Below are 21,295 nucleotides of genomic sequence, written 5' to 3' on the forward strand. Positions count from 1 at the left end.
GAGTGGCGCAGTGGTCTAAGGCCATTCACTACAGACCCTGGACAAAGCATTGACGCTAGAGGCGTCACTACAGACCCTGGTTCGATCCCAGGCTGTGTCGCAGCCGGACGCGACCGGGAGACCCATGAGGCGGCGCACAATTGGCCCAGCGTCGTTAGGGGAGGTTTTGGCCGACTGGGATGTCCTTGTCCCATCGAGCTCTTGCGACTCCTTGTGGCGGGCTGGGCGCATGCATGCTAACTTTGGTCGCCAGCTGTACTGTGTTTCCTCTGACACATTGGTGCAGCTGGCTTCCGGGTTAAGCGACCAGTGTGTCAAGAAGCAGTGTGGCTTGGCGGGGTCGTGTTTCGGAGGACGCGTGGCTCTCGACCTTCGCCTTTCCCGAGTCCATACGGATGTTACAGCGATGGGAAAAGACCGCAACTATCAATTGGATGTCATGAAATTGTGGAGAAAAAGGGGTAAAAAGTACAACAACAACAAAAAAGTTACGAAACACTAGTTCACTGATAGACAGGTTGGCAAAAATACCAATTGTTTACACATAGATGTATGTGTTAGGTCAGTGGTTAGGTGGTGAACAGTAACTACATAGGCTTTCATAGAACACTCATTCAACTGATTTATCTACACATATATTCCAGGGAGTGTTACATTCTGCTTCTATTACATAGGAGATTGTGTGCAAAAGTTTCATCTAGGAATGCATGTGTCATGCAAGTTCATTAACCTTTCGTAATCAGAAGTACTGCAGTAGAGCCTGAATATGTCATGTTTATTATATCCTGTTCCTTTTTAGATGAGCTTTGTGACAGTACTTCAACATAGATGAGATGATATACGTATGTGGTCTCTCTGTGCTCAATGCATACCTCAACACGTCAGGTTAAACAAGCTAGACCCCCAGGCTCTGTTTATCTTTAACATTTACTTTCAAAGGACTACACTCACAGGTGCGAGGTCCTTGCGTTGAGACAAAAAGGTGACATCATACACTGAAATTCAAACACAGCGCTATTTACCTTGACAGATTTTTCAAGAACCCACATTTATGTTTTAGTTTATGACTTCCAGTGTGATACTCAGTTCCAATAGTACCTGTGGTGTGAGAAAGCAGTCTGTACTGCCGTGTGTGAGATGTGTCACCAGCTCATCAGATGGCCAGCAAGAACAGCCCTTGTACCAACAACCTAGAAAGCAAGTGTAATGTAGATATGTGTTTTGTACTGTAGATTATTCATGTATTGAAGTCACTGTGCGCTTACCAGCAACAGGCCAAAATCTGTTTCTCATATTTGTCATGGATCAAAATAATTTAGTAGGGAAATGGGACTGTAATCAGTCTAGATATCTTGACATTAGTTATCTTTTAGTCCAAAATGAATGATAACTCAGTCAGGGGGCTAAATGTACTGTATGAGTGTATGAGCAGATCTGCCAAGGCTGAACACATGCTGTTGTTATTCGTGTCATGACTGGTTAAGATTTCTTTGTAAGATGGGACCAAAATAGATATTAGCATTAAACGCTACCTATTCTTTCCCTTCCTTTCAAGCCATTCTGAACATGGACAACACTGTGGTGGACCTTGAGACCTTGCAATCCCTGTATGACAATGTAAGTTGTTTGAAATATATTAATGATTATACACTACGCTTTTTCATTGGTAAACGTTTGATGACACGAACTGTCACTGATGAAAAAAAAGACATGTTTTGGGCAGTGTTTCTCAACCTCCGGTCCGTGGACCTGTGGCGGTCCATGGGATTTTGCTGGCCGCTGGTCCCTGAGCTGGTTAACTGACACTAATTTAGTCAGCACTACAGTGAAAAAACGTAACTTGCCGGTCCCTGACAGAGGAGGGACCATGGCTTGCCGGTCCCTGGTATCAAAAATGTTGAGAAACAGAGCGCATGTGGAATATGAAAGGTTCATCAATGGACAGGCAAACGTGTCTACATTACCACAAGTCATGTAAGATACACCAACTCACACCAGTTCCATGTAGAGGTTATTGCTCAACAATATCAACTAGATTTGGAGCTTTTGGACTCCAAATGTAGTGGTTTACAACGAAACCATCATTGTTTAAGTTTCATGTCATATAGTTACAGAAAGCTATCATTTGATTATATTATATAATGTAGTCAAGCCACAGTATTAGCGACTAGTTGTAAATCAGTCAACAGTTATTAATTTTGTTTTATTTGGACTACTAAACTAAAAGTACAATTCCCATCAATTAAGTGCACCTTCCTTGGAACATGTGGGAAGGCGGGCTTTTCATAAACAGTCTTTGAATCTTTAGTCATTACCTAAGTCTTTATAGTGTTTCCAGAATAGTTGAATGATTTTGTTGTGGATGTCAGTTCCACAGCGTCTGCTCTGAACATGCCTCTGTATCTAGAGTTCATGTTGCATCTGGTCCACTTGAAAGGCAAACTAAAGGAAATGTGCTTTAAATACCAAAACAAACATGGAAGCCACAATCCCTATTGGTATGTGTGGTGTTTGGCCACAGAGTCAGCCCTGTGTACTGTATGTATGCTGGAAGGGGATAGACTTTTCTCTAGTAAACATCTATTGTCGTTTAAAGAAGTTGGATCCTCTCTTGTAAGACATGCATTATCATACAATCATACATATTATCTCTATTGGATTTGAATGTATTTCTCTACACTGGTATAATAGGCACTGTTTTATTAAAGTACAATGGGATAATGTAATAAAGTGTGTTGTTATTTAATTACAATAGAATACAATATTTAATTACAACTACATCATTGGCCCTGCAAGACGTTAACCGGCCAGTGGAGGCTGCTGAAGGGAGGACTGCTCATAATAATGGCCGGAACGGAGCCAATGGAATGGCATCAAACACATGGAAACCATGTATTTGATGTATTTGATACCGTTCCACTGATTACCACGAGCTCGTCCTCCCCAATTAAAGTTCCACCAACCTCCTGTGGTTTAACCTGTCTCTTTTAGCTGAACATTTGGATCGTTATGTCAACAAAGAGAGGAGCATGAAAAGGAACATGTTTTTTCAATTTCAACCTTGATACAGGTTTATGATACTATGACATTCCTGAGAAGCTTTTGGCTGGGCAACACAAGAGGCCCGTCCTTTGACTTCTAGAGCCACATTAATAATATTGGAAATGACTGTGGCTTCAGACATGGTGTAGTTTTGAGGAAATGTGTCATAACCCATAAGAGTCTAGGTTCTGTCTAAACCGGAGTTGGGGGGAAGTACTACTAAGCTATATGGAATTGTTTTAAGAAGGTCATACCAATGATCATTTTGCTATTTGATTTTGATTTTTAAGACCCCTTGAAGAATCAAAAAAATATATTCTAAAATGATTTGATGAACATTTTTAATTGGCCTTTTTGCTATTAGCCCATACAAACGCATTTAGTGTGGGCGAAACAACCAACATGTACTTGTTCGTGAGAGTCTCACCTTTACACAGACTGATCTTATTAGTGTGTAGCCCAAACTGTTCAGATGCTACAGACAGAAGTTGACAGATCAGCTGTACCGATTTCAGACGAGTCCCAAGACGCTTGTGGGGGTTGGAGAACACCATTGTGTTCTTGAGAGTCTCATCTTTCCACAGAGGGGTCTTAATAGTTCGTAGGCCAAACCGTTCAGACGCTACATACGATTCTGTGAGAAGACCGATTTTCAGGATGTCTCATGGTCTGACAAACACCGCTCTAGCTCTGTCACCTCTTACCGCAGATGCGGAAGTGTTACATCGGCAGATGTGGTGGATTGAGACACATCCAATGCAATATTGGATGTGTCTCAATATCTGTAGCTTAAACTGGCTGATTTTTATGGGTATTTTTTAATTACGCTAATTAGATTTCCACGGGGGCGTGGACATCGACCTTAATAACAGAGGGTCTGCTCAACCCACCCTCATCTCTCTCCCTCTTCTGTCTTGCCTGAGGCTGTGTTATTGAGTTGAGGAGCCAAATTGTTTCTCTTTTGTATTGCGACTCCCTCCTGTCTCCCAGTCTCCAACCCCTAACCACAGTTGGCAGTGTAGCCTCCCTAACTTCGGAATAAGGGGTTCTAATGGTTACACCCTCACAGTTCTAGAACACACTCACAAACACAGAGCCATGGAGAAGGTCACTCCTCACTTCACAGTAAGACGTGGAGTCACCCTGTCTGTGGGCTCTGAAAATATAACCATTACTGCTCTCACAACACGAACCCACAGGAAGGAAGAGGTCACTGTGAGGTACCCCTCCCCACAAATATCAGGAGTCATAAACATCTGACACGACTCTTAGAAGTTCAGGGAACCCCTCCCAACACCACATTACTGTGCACGTGATAAGCATCAGCATGACAAACCCCAACACTTGCGCTCATGATATCTACTCAGAGGCTGAGACTGCCGGGGTTGAGGAACATTATAACAACACTGTCACCTTGTATGAAAAACAAAGGATTGGTGACAGTGACATGGGTCAATACAATAATAGCACCTCAGGCTACGTTCTCAGTCATCAGAAAACAATCTTGACTTGAAGTTTAGTGCCATACATGGGAGGTTTAGAAAAACACAGCTGACCAGAAATAAAGGATTGGTCACATAGCAGTGGCCTTTCTCTGGAATGTTGCATGAAACTTTCTCTCATACTATCACAGCCAAAGAGAAATGTACCAATTCATAGATCTCACCATCATATCGTCTTGTCCACAAATTACTCCTCACGTTGGTACACCCAGAAGTTAAAAAAGGACCTGTTTCATGTTAAATGTATTTACACTTTAAAACATATCGTTAACCAGAACCAGAGCTTACCGAAAGCAGACCCAAAGCAGAGTGTGTTGAATACTAATTTGAACTGTGTTTGATCTGCTGCTGCTGAGTTATTCCTGGGCCAGACTCTGGAGTCAACGTCAGCTCCCCTAACCTGCTTCCTCAGACAAGCCTGAAGTCATGAGAGACTTAAAGAGTTTACATTTCTCTGTGTCGGCCGTTTTATGGTTTTGCCATTCTGCATCAGGCCTGTCAACCTCTATTGTCTTCTTGCTTTTGTTAAATGATACACCATCTCTAGCCTGGTTTATTTTTCTTCGATCACCTTGTACTAAACTGTGGTTTTGTGTCGGAGAATGTGAAAATATCTTATAAATCGAAACCATACTATAGTGTTTATAAAGTATCTACAAAGGCTGTATTTGACCACATTCAGGTCCCTTCTATGTGCAAGAACAGGGTATGTGTGCATGTACGGTATATCTCAAGCACAAGGTACACTTTTGTGTTTTACTTACTGTTACCCAATATCACACTCTTTACCTATTTCAGAGAGCCCAGCAAGATGAGATGGAGAAGATTGAGAAGCACATCAAGTCATCCAAAGATAAAGATGACTCGAAGCCATTGGACAAGCCTGAACAGTGAGAGCAAATGTAGGCCAAGAAAATCACAATTTCAAAATGGTGTCTGCCTTTTATCACTATCATCTTGTTCTTGTACTTTCCTCTTCCCTAAGGTTTCTCTTCCAGCTGTCCCAAATCCCACATTTCTCAGGAAGGGTGTTTTGCATCCTCTTCCAATCAACCTTTGATGAATGTATCTCCTCCATCCTCCGGAAAGTTGAAATCCTTCAGAGAGTGTGTACGGTGAGTCTCCTGAAAACAGCCTGTAGTGTTAGCGGACAATGTAATGTACAGCCATGCATCGAGAGTGTTCAGTACATAAGGAATGAAAGCCAGGATCTCTGGCGAGGGATAATATACAGTATGCCTCCTAGATACCAGATGCACCGAACTGAACTATCTCTTGCTCTTCTTCAGTTTGTCTATTTCCCCCCTCGATCTTCTCTTTCTCTATCCTCTTTTCTTTGTTATTCTTCTTGTCACTTTGCTTCCCGCTTCTCTACCTCTCTCTTATATATTTCCCTTTCTCCTTCTCGTCCCTCTCTCCGTCATTCCACCCCTTCCTCAACTCCTTGTCTCTGTCTTTCCCCATGCTGTGTATCAGACTCTGCAGAGAGGTCAGTGTGTGATGCAGGTGCTAGGTCTCGTCTTAGCTTTTGGGAACTTCATGAACGGAGGGAACCGATCGCGCGGGCAGGCTGACGGCTTCACTCTGGACATCCTGCCCAAACTCAAGGACGTCAAGAGCAGTGTGAGTGTATGTTGAGCTCTGACCATAACTGCTCTATTATGGTGCTTAGGGAATGTCTTTGTCCCCAAATGAGTGAGTGACTGACTGCTTGTTAGATTTTTGGTGTACCACCAGTGTTGTCCTGTAAGAACATAGTGGTCAGTGTTTTCAGTATTGGAATCCCAGAGAGGTGCCCATAAAGAATATAAGACAAGTTACCAGCATTAAGTTATGACACTCTCCCCGGCAGAGGTTTCACTTGTGTTTGATGCATTGCTTCTATGTCCTCTTTAGATGTTTTCTCCATACAAATTAGAACATTCTGCTCTAAAATGATTAGATTAATGACAAAAAGGATTTACGGTTTATTTATTTGGATCTTTTCAACTGTCTCTCTTTCAGGATAACTCTCAGAGTCTTTTGTCATTCATCGTTGCTTACTATCTAAGGCACTTTGATGAGGTATGTTCTAGTTCCTGTTTATTTGAATCACTTTCTGATTTACTCTGATTTGCTGGGATATCTTTCCAGAACCCTTTTCATCTTCTCTCTCGCCAGAGGATAGCGTGGCTTATTTTTTTAATCAAATTATTTATTTTCCTTTCCTTTTCTCAGTTCAGCTCGACCTGTAGCACGTTAGCTGGCACAGGATCCAAAGGGGGCCTATTGTAAATAATTAGGTTAGCCAGATGAGATGAACTCAGCCGAGAGTATGTTGCCAAAATCAACCTACACGACACTGTTCTGGGCTCCTAATGGCTCCCTGGTAACACTGATTGACAGGATAAACGTATTCTTTGATTACAATGGCTCCTCTCTAGCTGACGACTATAACCACTACCACCATGCAACCTTATCTTACTGGGAATGTTTGGACTACTGATAAGAATGGTCGAGACATCCAGCCCAATGTTAACTGAGATGTATGCTGGAGAGGGTTGCTGTGGTCTTTGATGATGATTGACTTTGACTGTGTGTCTGTATGTTGTCAGGACGCAGGTAGAGAGACCTGTGTCTACCCTCTCCCCGAACCCCAGGATCTCTTCCAGGCTTCTCAGATGAAGTTTGAGGACTTTCAGAGAGATCTACGCAAGCTAAGGAAAGACCTCAAAGGTGAGACTGGCTCCCACAAATACACTGCTCAAAAAAATAAACGGAACACTTGAACAACACAATGTAACTCCAAGTCAATCACACTTCTGTGAAATCAAACTGTCCACTTAGGAAGCAACACTGATTGAAAATAAATTTCACATGCTGTTGTGCAAATGGAATAGACAACAGGTGGAAATTATAGGCAATTAGCAAGACACCCCCAATAAAGGAGTGGTTCTGCAGGTGGTGACCACAGACCACTTCTCAGTTCCTATGCTTCCTGGCTGATGTTTTGGTCACTTTTGAATGCTGGCGGTGCTTTCACTCTAGTGGTAGCATGAGACGGAGTCTACAACCCACACAAGTGGCTCAGGTAGTGCAGCTCATCCAGGATGGCACATCAATGCGAGCTGTGGCAAGAAGGTTTGCTGTGTCTGTCAACGTAGTGTCCAGAGCATGGAGGCGCTACCAGGAGACAGGCCAGTACATCAGGAGACGTGCAGGAGGCCATAGGAGGGCAACAACCCAGCAGCAGGACCGCTACCTCCGCCTTTGTGCAATGAGGAGCAGGAGGAGCACTGCCAGAGCCCTGCAAAATGACCTCCAGCAGGCCACAAATGTGCATGTGTCTGCTCAAACGGTCAGAAACAGACTCCATGAGGGTGGTATGATGGCCCGACGTCCACAGGTGGGGGTTGTGCTTACAGCCCAACACCGTGCAGGACGTTTGGCATTTGCCAGAGAACACCAAGATTGGCAAATTCGCCACTGGCGCCCTGTGCTCTTCATAGATGAAAGCAGGTTCACACTGAGCACGTGACAGACGTGACAGAGTCTGGAGACGCCGTGGAGAACGTTCTGCTGCCTGCAACATCCTCCAGCATGACCGGTTTGGCGGTGGGTCAGTCATGGTGTGGGGTGGCATTTCTTTGGGGGGCCGCACAGCCCTCCATGTGCTCACCAGAGGTAGCCTGACTGCCATTAGGTACCGAGATGAGATCCTCAGACCCCTTGTGAGACCATATGCTGGTGCGGTGGCCCTGGGTTCCTCCTAATGCAAGACAATGCTAGACCTCATGTGGCTGGAGTGTGTCAGCAGTTCCTGCAAGAAGAAGGCATTGATGCTATGGACTGGCCCGCCCGTTCCCCAGACCTGAATCCAATTGAGCACATCTGGGACATCATGTCTCGCTCCATCCACCAACGCCACGTTGCACCACAGACTGTCCAGGAGTTGGCGGATGCTTTAGTCCAGGTCTGGGAGGAGATCCCTCAGGAGACCATCCGCCACCTCATCAGGAGCATGCCCAGGCGTTGTAGGTAGGTCATACAGGCACGTGGAGGCCACACTCACTACTGAGCCTCATTTTGACTTGTTTTAAGGACATTACATCAAAGTCGGATCAGCCTGTAGTGTGGTTTTCCACTTTAATTTTGAGTGTGACTCCAAATCCAGACCTCCATGGGTTGATAGATTTGATTTCCATTGATAATTTTTGTGTGATTTTGTTGTCAGCACATTCAACTATGTAAAGAAAAAAGTATTTAATAAGAATATTTCATTCATTCAGATCTAGGATGTGTTATTTTAGTGTTCCCTTTATTTTTTTGAGCAGTGTATATTAGCTCCATTTGGAGCTCCACTGACAAACCTTGTCACCAACACCAGGTAGTAAACCTGAATCAATGTTGATTATGACAGGTGTCACATCATATTTATGACCCATTGTGTAGGATTTATGAAAGTATAACTCAGGTGAAATGCATTCCTGTATCTCGATCATGGGAAATTCTTCCAAGTGTGCCCAGCCATAGTGATGTTTTGATCACAGAACAGGGCCAACAGATAGCATCTGTTTGTCGTACAGACCACCAAACCAGATGGAGAGTCAGGAGCAGACTCCTGTAGAATCACAACACAGAGAGCCAAACAAGCCAGGTTCAAGGGGCTTCTCCTACCTGTGTGCCCCAGCTCAGGCCCCTCAGAGTGGGTCAAGGACCTGGAGAGGCCGCCTTATTTATGCTACCCCCTGCATACTCACATTACAAACCATAAGATCTGAAGGTCCCATAATTAAAACCTTCAAAACTATCAGTGTACTGGGTTGGTAGCAATACTGTTTGACAGCCATCCAGTTGAGCAAGAACAGAATATAGTCTGTGTATCCTTTTCATAATAGTTCAACCTAAATACTAGGTCACTTCACATAAAATACAAGTCCAGGTAGCACTTACAAAAATGTTTTAGAGGTTTACAGGGAATTACTGACTAAGGCTGAAGTCTGTCAAGTCTTTTCCCAACAAAAAGCCCTGATGAAGTGTGGAAATCAGATTACACACTTAAAGCCAAGCTCATTGGTTGAAAACAAAATCCCTGTGCGACCGAATGAATGACTGAATGGGGAAATACTTATTATATTCATTAGTCAGTCCTGACTCATTCAACACTTACAGCACGTTATAGGGGTCTACAGGTGGGGAAACATTAACGCTAACAGAGTGCATCTATTTTATGTGTCAATCAAGAATAATCACCCAAATCTCCTCTCTTCTCTATCATGTTTTATGTATCTTACTGTTAAACCAAGGCTCCTATTTTTTTTTACTGCACTGCAATCAATCTTGTGAAGCTTCCGATTATCAGGTTTCCAAGGTCCACTGGGAGACTGACTCACATACTCATTCCCAATGGCAGAGTACCATGATGGTGTACATAAATGCTTCATCACATACTGTAGGTTCTCTTTACTTTAGAGGGAACAGCTGAGTGTTGTAACAGATGTGGGCTTCGATGACAGTTGCCTGGGGATTAAGTTCATTAGTAGGCATCCCACAGCAGTGGGCTTGGATGGCCCTCAGGACAACAGCTAGCTCCACAGAGGGGGCCATATGGTCAACCAATTAACTCTGAGAACTCTGGCAGGCAAGTTTTGGATTCATCATGGGCGCTGATGGGCCGTGACTCTGGGGTGCGCCAAGGGACGCTTAAGGGGTCTGCAGGTTCCAAGGGTATCACTCATTGTTTGGAGAAAAGCATTAGGGTGAATGGGAATGCATCATTACTGGTTAGTTTGCCTTTTCCCAATCCACATCAGTTATACACATTATGTTCAGTAATTAGCCCCAATTACACAAAAAGGTAGAGTGTAATACTGCAATGTCAAAAATAGTCTTTACAAGCTGTCTCATTCTTTTTCTTCCTTCTTTGTCCTCCTCCACTCCAGCATGCTCGGCCGAGACAGAGAAGGTCTGTCAGGTCTCTTCTGAAGAGCACCTGCAACCCTTTAAAGAGAAGATGGAGGGGTTTCTGAGCCAAGGTGAGTTTGCGAACACAGAGTACAGACAGGCAAGAGGTGAAGGTGCCCCAGTTGTGGTTACTTGACAAATTACTCAACCATCACTGAGGCCATTTTGGGTTGTGGCTGAGACAAATGGACCATTGATCAATGACAAAGGAAGCCATTTTGGTTCTTCAAGTAGTGAGAGTCAAGCTTCGAGACGGGTCATTGATACCCCTTATCCTTGGTGCAACTAAAGTGTAACTGCCCCAAAGATGAAGGCCAAGGACTAATGCCTCAGATATCCCACTGGGTTATGTTCAGTGTCAGAATACCTGACATGAGGAAGCCATCTTGGATCTGTGTTAGAGAATAGAGTGTAGAGATGGGCAGTTGATCATCATGCTAACCTTTGGTTAGACTGCACTGCATCTGTCCTGCCAAGACTGATGTCTCAGTTGCTCTTCTGGTTAATGTACAGTGTTTGGAAGAAAGATGTGCAGAGACCATCATTCTACCTGCTCAGACCTGCACCTTGTGACTATTTGCACTGACTCTCCGCACATCAAACCCTTACACACAAGCACACAAGCACGCACACACACACGCACACACGCACACACACACACACACACACACACACACACACACACACACACACACACACACACACACACACACACACACACACACACACACACACACGCGCACACAGTCAATGCTGCTGTTCTATTATATACTATTTATTCAACTGAACAACCTAGTCACTACCCACTTTATATTGTAAATACAGTCATAATTGACATAGCACACTCATAATCTATGCTGTATATTGTATACATATCAGGTTATTGCAATGCATATTACCTTCTTCTTATAACTTATTTTATTATTGTACTGCAATGTTGAGGGAGCTAGCATTTCACTGCACATGTTACACCTGCTATAAATGACGAATACAGTTTGATTAGATTTTTATTTGAATTATGCAGTTTCCATGGAGACCTCTGCTTACACCAGACTGCATTGAATAACTCAAGGCTATTGTTTCAGCTTTGTCCCTGTTATGATGAGCTGCAGCAGCACCTGTTAGCTGAGCCTTTGACCTCTGTCTGAAAGACATTTCAAGAGCAGACGTACATCCAGGCCAAACATGAACACATAATGAGGGCTATAGGCAGGATTGGACCCTGACAGGGTAGATAGTGTAACTGTAATAGCAATCTGGTTTGTCCTTGTCTTCCTCCTCCTGTTTATTCTTCACCTCTTTTCTTTCTCTTTTTACTTTATGGCCTCTGGGAGAGCCTCCTCTCTCAACCTCACTCGTTTACTCTCTCGTTCTCCATTCCTCCCTCTGTCATATCAGGAAATCAAATAAACACTTGGAGGAAGCTGTTTACCCTGGGAACAGTTAAAACAGGGATGATGAGTTAGCAGTGGAACGAGTGCTGATGATGAATCCACCTAGCGCCTTCCCTTTGTGATCGACCATGTTTGTTTTCATTTGACCACAGTGTGTTTGTTATCACCCTCCCTCCCAGACCCTTTCAACATCATCCTGTAAAAGAGTACCTTCACCCCTGCATCTCAGTCCTTTTAACTTACTTAACGCTGAGGTAAAGCATAGAAAATCTGTTTAAAAGAATGGAACTATGCTCATCATAACAGACAAAATAAGGTTTGGTTTTCATGTCTATTAAAACATGTAGGATATCATTCTAGGCAGTTTTACATAGCAGGCTATTTCTAGCTAACTGTTCCCATTCTTCTTGTAATTCTGAGCTCACTGGCCCCTTCTCAAGTGATGTTGTATTCAAATGAGAGTTGGTAATCTATAACACATGCTCTTCTGCTATGTTGCTCACTGTCCTTGAGTCCAACTTTAAAGGAAGCCTGGATGAAAGCGTCTCTCTGAAATAAATATTGGGTTTTCCCTTTGATGCAAATGACGAGGTTGTCCTCAGAGAGAGGAATGTTCGGCGTAACACTGACATGTGACTTGGAAGGCTCCAGACTAAATTCGCTGGGTGCCTCCACTGCGGCAAAAAAAAGCAACAACAGCAATGTCTTATTTGTGTTATTTCTATAATTTCTGACCCTGGAGTTAAACAGTTTCTGGCTCCACAGTTTCCACCACTCTTGTTTATTTTCTGACCATGAAACTAACCACAGAATAACAGTGAAAGGGGACTCGTAGGAACGGCACTGTTTGGTCTAGCTCGATTTTCCCCGCTTGTTTCACAGATTCTCATGCATGCGATGCCTTTGATGGAGTCTCTGTGCCTCCGAACAGAACATTGGCCATGTGATTATCTGTTTCTGATGGAAATATTAAGATTAGTAATATTGTCTGCATGCTCTCTTTAGGGGACTGACTACTGCCTTGGCTACAAGGGTTGCCTACTCATACCATGTCAGATAAGATGTATTCGGTGTTTTCCAGAATCTATTGTTAAACCTCTAGACAGGTATTGTACATACACTACCGATCAAAAGTTTCGGGTTACTTAGAAATGTCCTTGTTTTTGAAAGAAAAGCTCATTTTTTGTCCATTAAAATAACATCAAATTGATCAGAAATACAGTGTAAACGTTGTTAATGTTGTAAATGACTATTGTAGCTGGAAACGGCAGATTTTTAATGGAATATCTACATAGGCGTACAGAGGCCCATTATCAGCAACCATCACTCTTGTGTTCCAATGGCACGTTGTGTTAGCGAATCCAAGTTTATCATTTTAAAAGGCTAATTGATCATTAGAAAACCCTTTTGAAATTATGTTAGCACAGCTAACATTTGTCCTGACACTGTTGTCCTGATTAAAGAAACAATAAAACTGGCCTTCTTTAGACTAGTTGAGTATCTGGAGCCGGGGGCGGCAGGGTAGCCTAGTGGTTAGAGCGTTGGACTAGTAACCGAAAGGTTGCAAGATCGAATCTGTTGTTCTGCCCCTGAACAAGGCAGTTAACCCACTGTTCCTAGGCCATCATTGAAAATAAGTATTTGTTCTTAACTGACTTGCCTGGTAAAATGAAGGTAAAAAAAAATCTGGAGCATATTTGTGGGTTCGATTACAGGCTCAAAATGTCCAGAAACAAATAACTTTCTTCTGAAAGTCGTCAGTCTATTCTTGTTCTGAGAAATGAAAGCTATTCCATGCGAGAAATTGCCAAGAAACTGAAGATCTCGTTCAACGCTGTGTACTACTCCTTTCTCAGAACAGCGCAAAATGGCCCTAACCAGAATAGAAAGAGGAGAGGGATGCCCCGGTGCACAACTGAACAAGAGGACAAGTAGATTAGAGAGTCTAGTTTGAGAAACAGACACCTCACAAGTCCTCAACTGGCAGCTTATAGAAGGCCGGTATTAACTCACCACATACAGTCCATGTTGTATGACATTTTGGATGGATTCAAAATGGATTCCATACTTCTTTGCTGATTGTTATGCTGTTGCATTAATCTGATGATGTCCATCCTGTTCAGATTTCTGATTGGTTATTGATGAGCAATAGGAAGCAGATGTAGAAGAGAGGATCAGTATTAGAATGATTTAGTACAGGGAGCCGTGGACAAAAGTGATCGTCCCATTGGACATGTCAAGGTTTCTTAGATGTCGCTCTGGCTTCAATTACATGCAGCGATTTGATGTTCCCTGGATAAAGACAGGCCGAAGATCCATGCCAAGAAAGATTCCTACCCGTCTACTTTAGTGGATGTCTTGGAAGGCTATGAAGAGGCTATAGGTTTTAGGTTGCTATGGATTTGGAAGCTGCCCTTGAAGGCTACTAACAACATGTCTTATATGGTATCTATCTACCGTATAGGATTATGTGTGAAAGCAATATAGCTGGTGAAACACGCAGATGAGATTGGCTGGGTTTGAACCTGGGTCGCATGCATGCCACACGACTGTTGTCAGTCCAAGAGCAAGTGTGGTTCACCAAACCACCTAAGGTACAGTTCACCTTCGCTTTGACATCCTCGTCTGCATACTACAAGACTGTGTTAGCCCATTCAACTAAAACGTTGGCCTATAGGCATTTTCTCAGGGAGCTAATGCAAGTCAGGTCTCAGACAAAGACTGGTTCACCAGAACACCTTGGTTACAGTATCACATACTTCCTCAATATCTCAATGAAAATGAACTGCACTGTACATCAAAAAAAATATATAAGATGTTGATTCATTGTACATTTGTAAGGCAACCAGCTGCGATAGGATTGGGAGTTTTCATACACAAACTTTTTGTTGTGAGTTTGCTCAACACATAATTTTTTTGCAAACTCACTATCCTATTGCAGCTGGTTGCCTTACAATTGTACGTCGAATCAACATCTTTGTTTATAGAGGGTGGAAGGAGAGAGAATTATGAAAAAATCCTCCTAAGGCTAAGGATATCTTCTGGAATTCCTCCGAGTTTGAGGATATTTCACAATAATTCCCTGAACTCATTAATACTAAATGTACACAAAGAACACTTGCCTTGAAAACCATGGTGTTCATTTGTCAGTGGTGCCACCGCAGTCAGTTCAACACTCAATTACATGAACTAACCCTGAAAATGACAGCAAGTGTTATTAATGTTGATGTGTGAAATCCTGTGTAAACTGTCTATACAGGGGAAACCCAGTCATTCTGCCTATATGAGAAATTGTATAAGCTACCCTACATGGACAAAAGTATGTGGACGTCGAACATCTCTTTTCAAAATCATGGGCATTAATATGGAGTTGCTATAACTGCTATAACAACCTCCACTCTTCTGGGAAGGATTTCCACTAGATGCTGGAACATTGCTTCCATTCAGCCACAAGAGCATTAGTGAGGTCGGGCACTGAAGTTGGGAAATTAGGCCTAGCTCGCAGTTGGTGTTCCAATTCATCCCCAAGGTGTTCGATGGGGTTGAGGTCAGACCTCTGTGCAGGCCAGTCAAGTTCTTCTACACCGACAAAACATTTCTGTATGGACCTCGCTTCGTGCACGGGGGCATTCAAATCAAATCAAATGTATTTATATAGCCCTTCGTACATCAGCTGATATCTCAAAGTGCTGTACAGAAACCCAGCCTAAAACCCCAAACAGCAAGCAATGCAGGTGTAGAAGCACGGTGGCTAGGAAAAACTCCCTAGAAAGGCCAAAACCTAGGAAGAAACCTAGAGAGGAACCAGGCTATGAGGGGTGGCCAGTCCTCTTCTGGCTGTGCCGGGTGGAGATTATAACAGAACATGGCCAAGATGTTCAAATGTTCATAAATGACCAGCATGGTCAAATAATAATAATCACAGTAGTTGTCGAGGGTGCAGCACCTCAGGAGTAAATGTCAGTTGGCTTTTCATAGCCGATCATTAAGAATATCTCTACCGCTCCTGCGGTCTCTAGAGAGTTGAAAACAGCAGGTCTGGGACAGGTAGCACGTCCGGTGAACAGGTCAGGGTTCCATAGCCGCAGGCAGAACAGTTGAAACTGGAGCAGCAGCATGGCCAGGTGGACTGGGGACAGCAAGGAGTCTTCGTGTCAGGTCGTCCTGAGGCATGGTCCTAGGGCTCAGGTCCTCCGAGAGAAAGAAAGAAAGAGAGAAAGAGAGAATTAGAGAGAGCATACTTACATTTACATTTAAGTCATTTAGCAGACGCTCTTATCCAGAGCGACTTACAAATTGGTGCATTCACCTTATGATATCCAGTGGAACAACCACTTTACAATAGTGCATCTAACTCTTTTAAGGGGGGGGGGTTAGAAGGATTACTTTATCCTATCCTAGGTATTCCTTAAAGAGGTGGGGTTTCAGGTGTCTCCGGAAGGTGGTGATTGACTCCGCTGACCTGGCGTCGTGAGGGAGTTTGTTCCACCATTGGGGTGCCAGAGCAGCGAACAGTTTTGACTGGGCTGAGCGGGAACTGTACTTCCTCAGAGGTAGGGAGGCGAGCAGGCCAGAGGTGGATGAACGCAGTGCCCTTGTTTGGGTGTAGGGCCTGATCAGAGCCTGAAGGTACGGAGGTGCCGTTCCCCTCACAGTTCCGTAGGCAAGCACCATGGTCTTGTAGCGGATGCGAGCTTCAACTAGAAGCCAGTGGAGAGAGCGGAGGAGCGGGGTGACGTGAGAGAACTTGGGAAAGTTGAACACCAGACGGGCTGCGGCGTTCTGGATGAGTTGTAGGGGTTTAATGGCACAGGCAGGGAGCCCAGCCAACAGCGAGTTGCAGTAATCCAGACGGGAGATGACAAGTGCCTGGATTAGGACCTGCGCCGCTTCCTGCGTGAGGCAGGGTCGTACTCTGCGAATGTTGTAGAGCATGAACCTACAGGAACGGGTCACCGCCTTGATGTTAGTTGAGAACGACAGGGTGTTGTCCAGGATCACGCCAAGGTTCTTAGCACTCTGGGAGGAGGACACAATGGAGTTGTCAACCGTGATGGCGAGATCATGGAACGGGCAGTCCTTCCCCGGGAGGAAGAGCAGCTCCGTCTTGCCGAGGTTCAGCTTGAGGTGGTGATCCGTCATCCACACTGATATGTCTGCCAGACATGCAGAGATGCGATTCACCACCTGGTTATCAGAGGGGGGAAAGGAGAAGATTAATTGTGTGTCGTCTGCATAGCAATGATAGGAGAGACCATGTGAGGATATGACAGAGCCAAGTGACTTGGTGTATAGCGAGAATAGGAGAGGGCCTAGAACAGAGCCCTGGGGGACACCAGTGGTGAGAGCACGTGGTGCGGAGACAGATTCTCGCCACGCCACCTGGTAGGAGCGACCTGTCAGGTAGGACGCAATCCAAGCGTGGGCCGCGCCGGAGATGCCCAGCTCGGAGAGGGTGGAGAGGAGGATCTGATGGTTCACAGTATCAAAGGCAGCCGATAGGTCTAGAAGTATGAGAGCAGAGGAGAGAGAGTTAGCTTTAGCAGTGCGGAGCGCCTCCGTGACACAGAGAAGAGCAGTCTCAGTTGAATGACTAGTCTTGAAACCTGACTGATTTGGATCAAGAAGGTCATTCTGAGAGAGATAGCAGGAGAGCTGGCCAAGGACGGCACGTTCAAGAGTTTTGGAGAGAAAAGAAAGAAGGGATACTGGTCTGTAGTTGTTGACATCGGAGGGATCGAGTGTAGGTTTTTTCAGAAGGGGTGCAACTCTCGCTCTCTTGAAGACGGAAGGGACGTAGCCAGCGGTCAAGGATGAGTTGATGAGCGAGGTGAGGTAAGGGAGAAGGTCTCCGGAAATGGTCTGGAGAAGAGAGGAGGGGATAGGGTCAAGCGGGCAGGTTGTTGGGCGGCCGGCCGTCACAAGACGCGAGATTTCATCTGGAGAGAGAGGGGAGAAAGAGGACAAAGCACAGGGTAGGGCAGTGTGAGCAGAACCAGCGGTGTCGTTTGACTTAGCAAACGAGGATCGGATGTCGTCGACCTTCTTTTCAAAATGGTTGACGAAGTCATCAGCAGAGAGGGAGGAGGGGGGAGGAGGGGGAGGAGGATTCAGGAGGGAGGAGAAGGTGGCAAAGAGCTTCCTAGGGTTAGAGGCAGATGCTTTGAATTTAGAGTGGTAGAAATTGGCTTTAGCAGCAGAGACAGAAGAGGAGAATGTAGAGAGGAGGGAGTGAAAGGATGCCAGGTCCGCAGGGAGGCGAGTTTTCCTCCATTTCCGCTCGGCTGCCCGGAGCCCTGTTCTGTGAGCTCGCAATGAGTCGTCGAGCCACGGAGCAGGAGGGGAGGACCGAGCCGGCCTGGAGGATAGGGGACATAGAGAGTCAAAGGATGCAGAAAGGGAGGAGAGGAGGGTTGAGGAGGCAGAATCAGGAGATAGGTTGGAGAAGGTTTGAGCAGAGGGAAGAGATGATAGGATGGAAGAGGAGAGAGTAGCGGGGGAGAGAGAGCGAAGGTTGGGACGGCGCGATACCATCCGAGTAGGGGCAGTGTGGGAAGTGTTGGATGAGAGCGAGAGGGAAAAGGATACAAGGTAGTGGTCGGAGACTTGGAGGGGAGTTGCAATGAGATTAGTGGAAGAACAGCATCTAGTAAAGATGAGGTCAAGCGTATTGCCTGCCTTGTGAGTAGGGGGGGAAGGTGAGAGGGTGAGGTCAAAAGAGGAGAGGAGTGGAAAGAAGGAGGCAGAGAGGAATGAGTCAAAGGTAGACGTGGGGAGGTTAAAGTCACCCAGAACTGTGAGAGGTGAGCCATCCTCAGGAAAGGAACTTATCAGGGCGTCAAGCTCATTGATGAACTCTCCAAGGGAACCTGGAGGGCGATAAATGATAAGGATGTTAAGCTTGAAAGGGCTGGTAACTGTGACAGCATGGAATTCAAAGGAGGCGATAGACAGATGGGTCAGGGGAGAAAGAGAGAATGTCCACTTGGGAGAGATGAGGATCCCAGTGCCACCACCCCGCTGACCAGAAGCTCTCGGGGTGTGCGAGAACACGTGGGCAGACGAGGAGAGAGCAGTAGGAGTAGCAGTGTTATCAGTGGTAATCCATGTTTCCGTCAGTGCCAAGAAGTCGAGGGACTGGAGGGAAGCATAGGCTGAGATGAACTCTGCCTTGTTGGCCGCAGATCGGCAGTTCCAGAGGCTGCCTGAGACCTGGAACTCCACGTGGGTCGTGCGCGCTGGGACCACCAGGTTAGAGTAGCAGCGGCCACGCGGTGTGAAGCGTTTGTATGGTCTGTGCAGAGAGGAGAGAACAGGGATAGACAGACACATAGTTGACAGGCTACAGAAGAGGCTACGCTAATGCAAAGGAGATTGGAATGACAAGTGGACTACACGTCTCGAATGTTCAGAAAGTTAAGCTTACGTTGCAAAAAATCTTATTGACTAAAATGATATAGTACTGCTGGCTGGTGAAATAGGCTAGCTAGCAGTGGCTGCGTTGTTGACTTTGTTTGAAAGTGTAGCTGGCTAGGTAACCTCTAACTGGCTAGGTAACCTCGACAATTACTCTAGACTACACAATTATCTTGGATACAAAGACGGCTATGTAGCCAGCTAAGATCAAACAAATCAAACTGTTGTACTGTAATGAAATGAAATGTAATACTACCTGTAATACTACCTGTGGAGCAAAGCGGAATGCAACTACTCGCTCCAAACCAAACCGGAAGTGCGTATCGTAGAGGGAGAGGCAATAGAAGTGTTCTTTCTTGTATTATTGTCTTTTGTGTCTTTAGAGGACTGCTTCACCTTAATGTCCCCTTTCCCTTTTCTTCTGTCCTTATTTTGTCCCACTTTGTCCCTTCTTTGTCCCTTCTTCTCTTCTGCCAACTAGACACTCCTTGTTAGCTAGCTAGCTTCTTTCAGGAATGTCCCTAGCAACTGCCTAGCAACAGGTAAACAACTTAGCTAGCTAAGAAAACGGTATAATTTTATGAAAAATTGTTACTTTTTCAAAAGCCTTTCTTCTTTGTTTGCTGCTTGTTTGGTCTCCTATTCAGTTTGCAGTTTTCTTTTGATTTTTTTTCGATGTACTTTACTCTAAAAAAACATTTAAATTTCAATATTTGTAGGAGCTCATCTTTTCAGCTGCTGCTGCTTAATTTGGAACTCCGGAACAACTTAAATTTACTTAAATTCACACAGGACACCGGATAAGACAGAAGTACTCCAAATATAACAAACTGACCCTAGCCCCCCGACACATAAACTAATGCAGCATAAATACTGGAGGCTGAGACAGGAGGGGTCAGGAGACACTGTGGCCCCATCCGATGATACCCCCGGACAGGGCAAAACAGGAAGGATATAACCACACCCTCTTTGCCAAGGCACAGCCCCCACACCACTAGAGGGATATCTTCAACCACCAACTTACCATCCTGAGACAAGGCCGAGTATAGCCCACAAAGATCTCCGCCACGGCACAACCCAAGGGGGGGCGCCAACCCAGACAGGAAGATCATGAAAGAGCACCAGTAAGCCAGTGTAATAGGGTTAGAGGCAGAGAATCCCAGTGGAGAGAGGGGGACCGGACAGGCAGAGACAGCAAGGGTGGTTCGTTGCTCCAGAGCCTTTCCGTTCACCTTCACACTCCTGGGCCAGACTACACTCAATCATAGGACCTACTGAAGAGATGAGTCTTCAATAAAGACTTAAAGGTTGAGACCGAGTCTACGTCTCTCACATGGGTAGTCAGACCATTCCATAAAAATGGAGATCTATAGGAGAAAGCCCTGCCTCCAGCTGTTTGCTTAGAAATTCTAGGGACAATTAGGAGGCCTGCGTCTTGTGACCGTAGCTTACATGTAGGTACGTACGGCAGGACCTACTCGGAAAGATACGTAGGAGCAAGCCCATGTAACGCTTTGTAGGTTAACAGTAAAACCTTGAAATCAGCCCTTGCCTTAACAGGAAGCCAGTGTAGGGAGGCTAGCACTGGAGTAATATGATCAAATATTTTGGTTCTAGTCAGGATTCTAGCAGCCGTATTTAGCACTAACTGAAGTTTATTTAGTGCTTTATCCGGGTAGCCGGAAAGTATAGCATTGCAGTAGTCTAACCTAGAAGTAACAAAAGCATGGATACATTTTTCTGCATCATTTTTGGACAGAAAAATTCAGATTTATGCAATGTTACGTAGATGGAAAAAAGCTGTCCTTGAAACAGTCTTGATATGTTCGTCAAAAGAGAGATCAGGGTCCAGAGTAACGCCGAGGTCCTTCACAGTTTTATTTGAGACGACTTTACAAACATCAAGATTAATTGTCAGATTTAACAGAAGATCTCTTTGTTTCTTGGGACCTAGAACAAGCATCTCTGTTTTGTCCGAGTTTAAAAGTAGAAAGTTTT

The 21,295-nt window shown here is 44.8% G+C and overlaps 1 protein-coding gene across 4 annotated transcripts in view; it reads left to right on the forward strand.

The window, feature by feature from the left end:
* LOC139562458 (formin-2-like) overlaps positions 1-21,295 on the forward strand; it is a 60,758-nt gene that overhangs the window by 28,561 nt on the left and 10,902 nt on the right. The window contains exons 8-14 of one of the 4 annotated variants that reach the window (XM_071380176.1): positions 1,556-1,617; positions 5,343-5,434; positions 5,530-5,659; positions 6,021-6,173; positions 6,549-6,608; positions 7,139-7,259; positions 10,466-10,558. In XM_071380176.1, the coding sequence (XP_071236277.1) occupies positions 1,556-1,617; positions 5,343-5,434; positions 5,530-5,659; positions 6,021-6,173; positions 6,549-6,608; positions 7,139-7,259; positions 10,466-10,558 (711 nt within the window). Of the gene's footprint in view, positions 1-1,555; positions 1,618-5,342; positions 5,435-5,529; positions 5,660-6,020; positions 6,174-6,548; positions 6,610-7,138; positions 7,260-10,465; positions 10,559-21,295 lie in introns of those variants that run through there. The other 3 variants (XM_071380177.1, XR_011672362.1, XR_011672363.1) reach the window with 3 other exon arrangements.

Source organism: Salvelinus alpinus, chromosome 32 (assembly GCF_045679555.1).
Source record: "Salvelinus alpinus chromosome 32, SLU_Salpinus.1, whole genome shotgun sequence".
Lineage (NCBI taxonomy): Eukaryota > Metazoa > Chordata > Actinopteri > Salmoniformes > Salmonidae > Salvelinus > Salvelinus alpinus.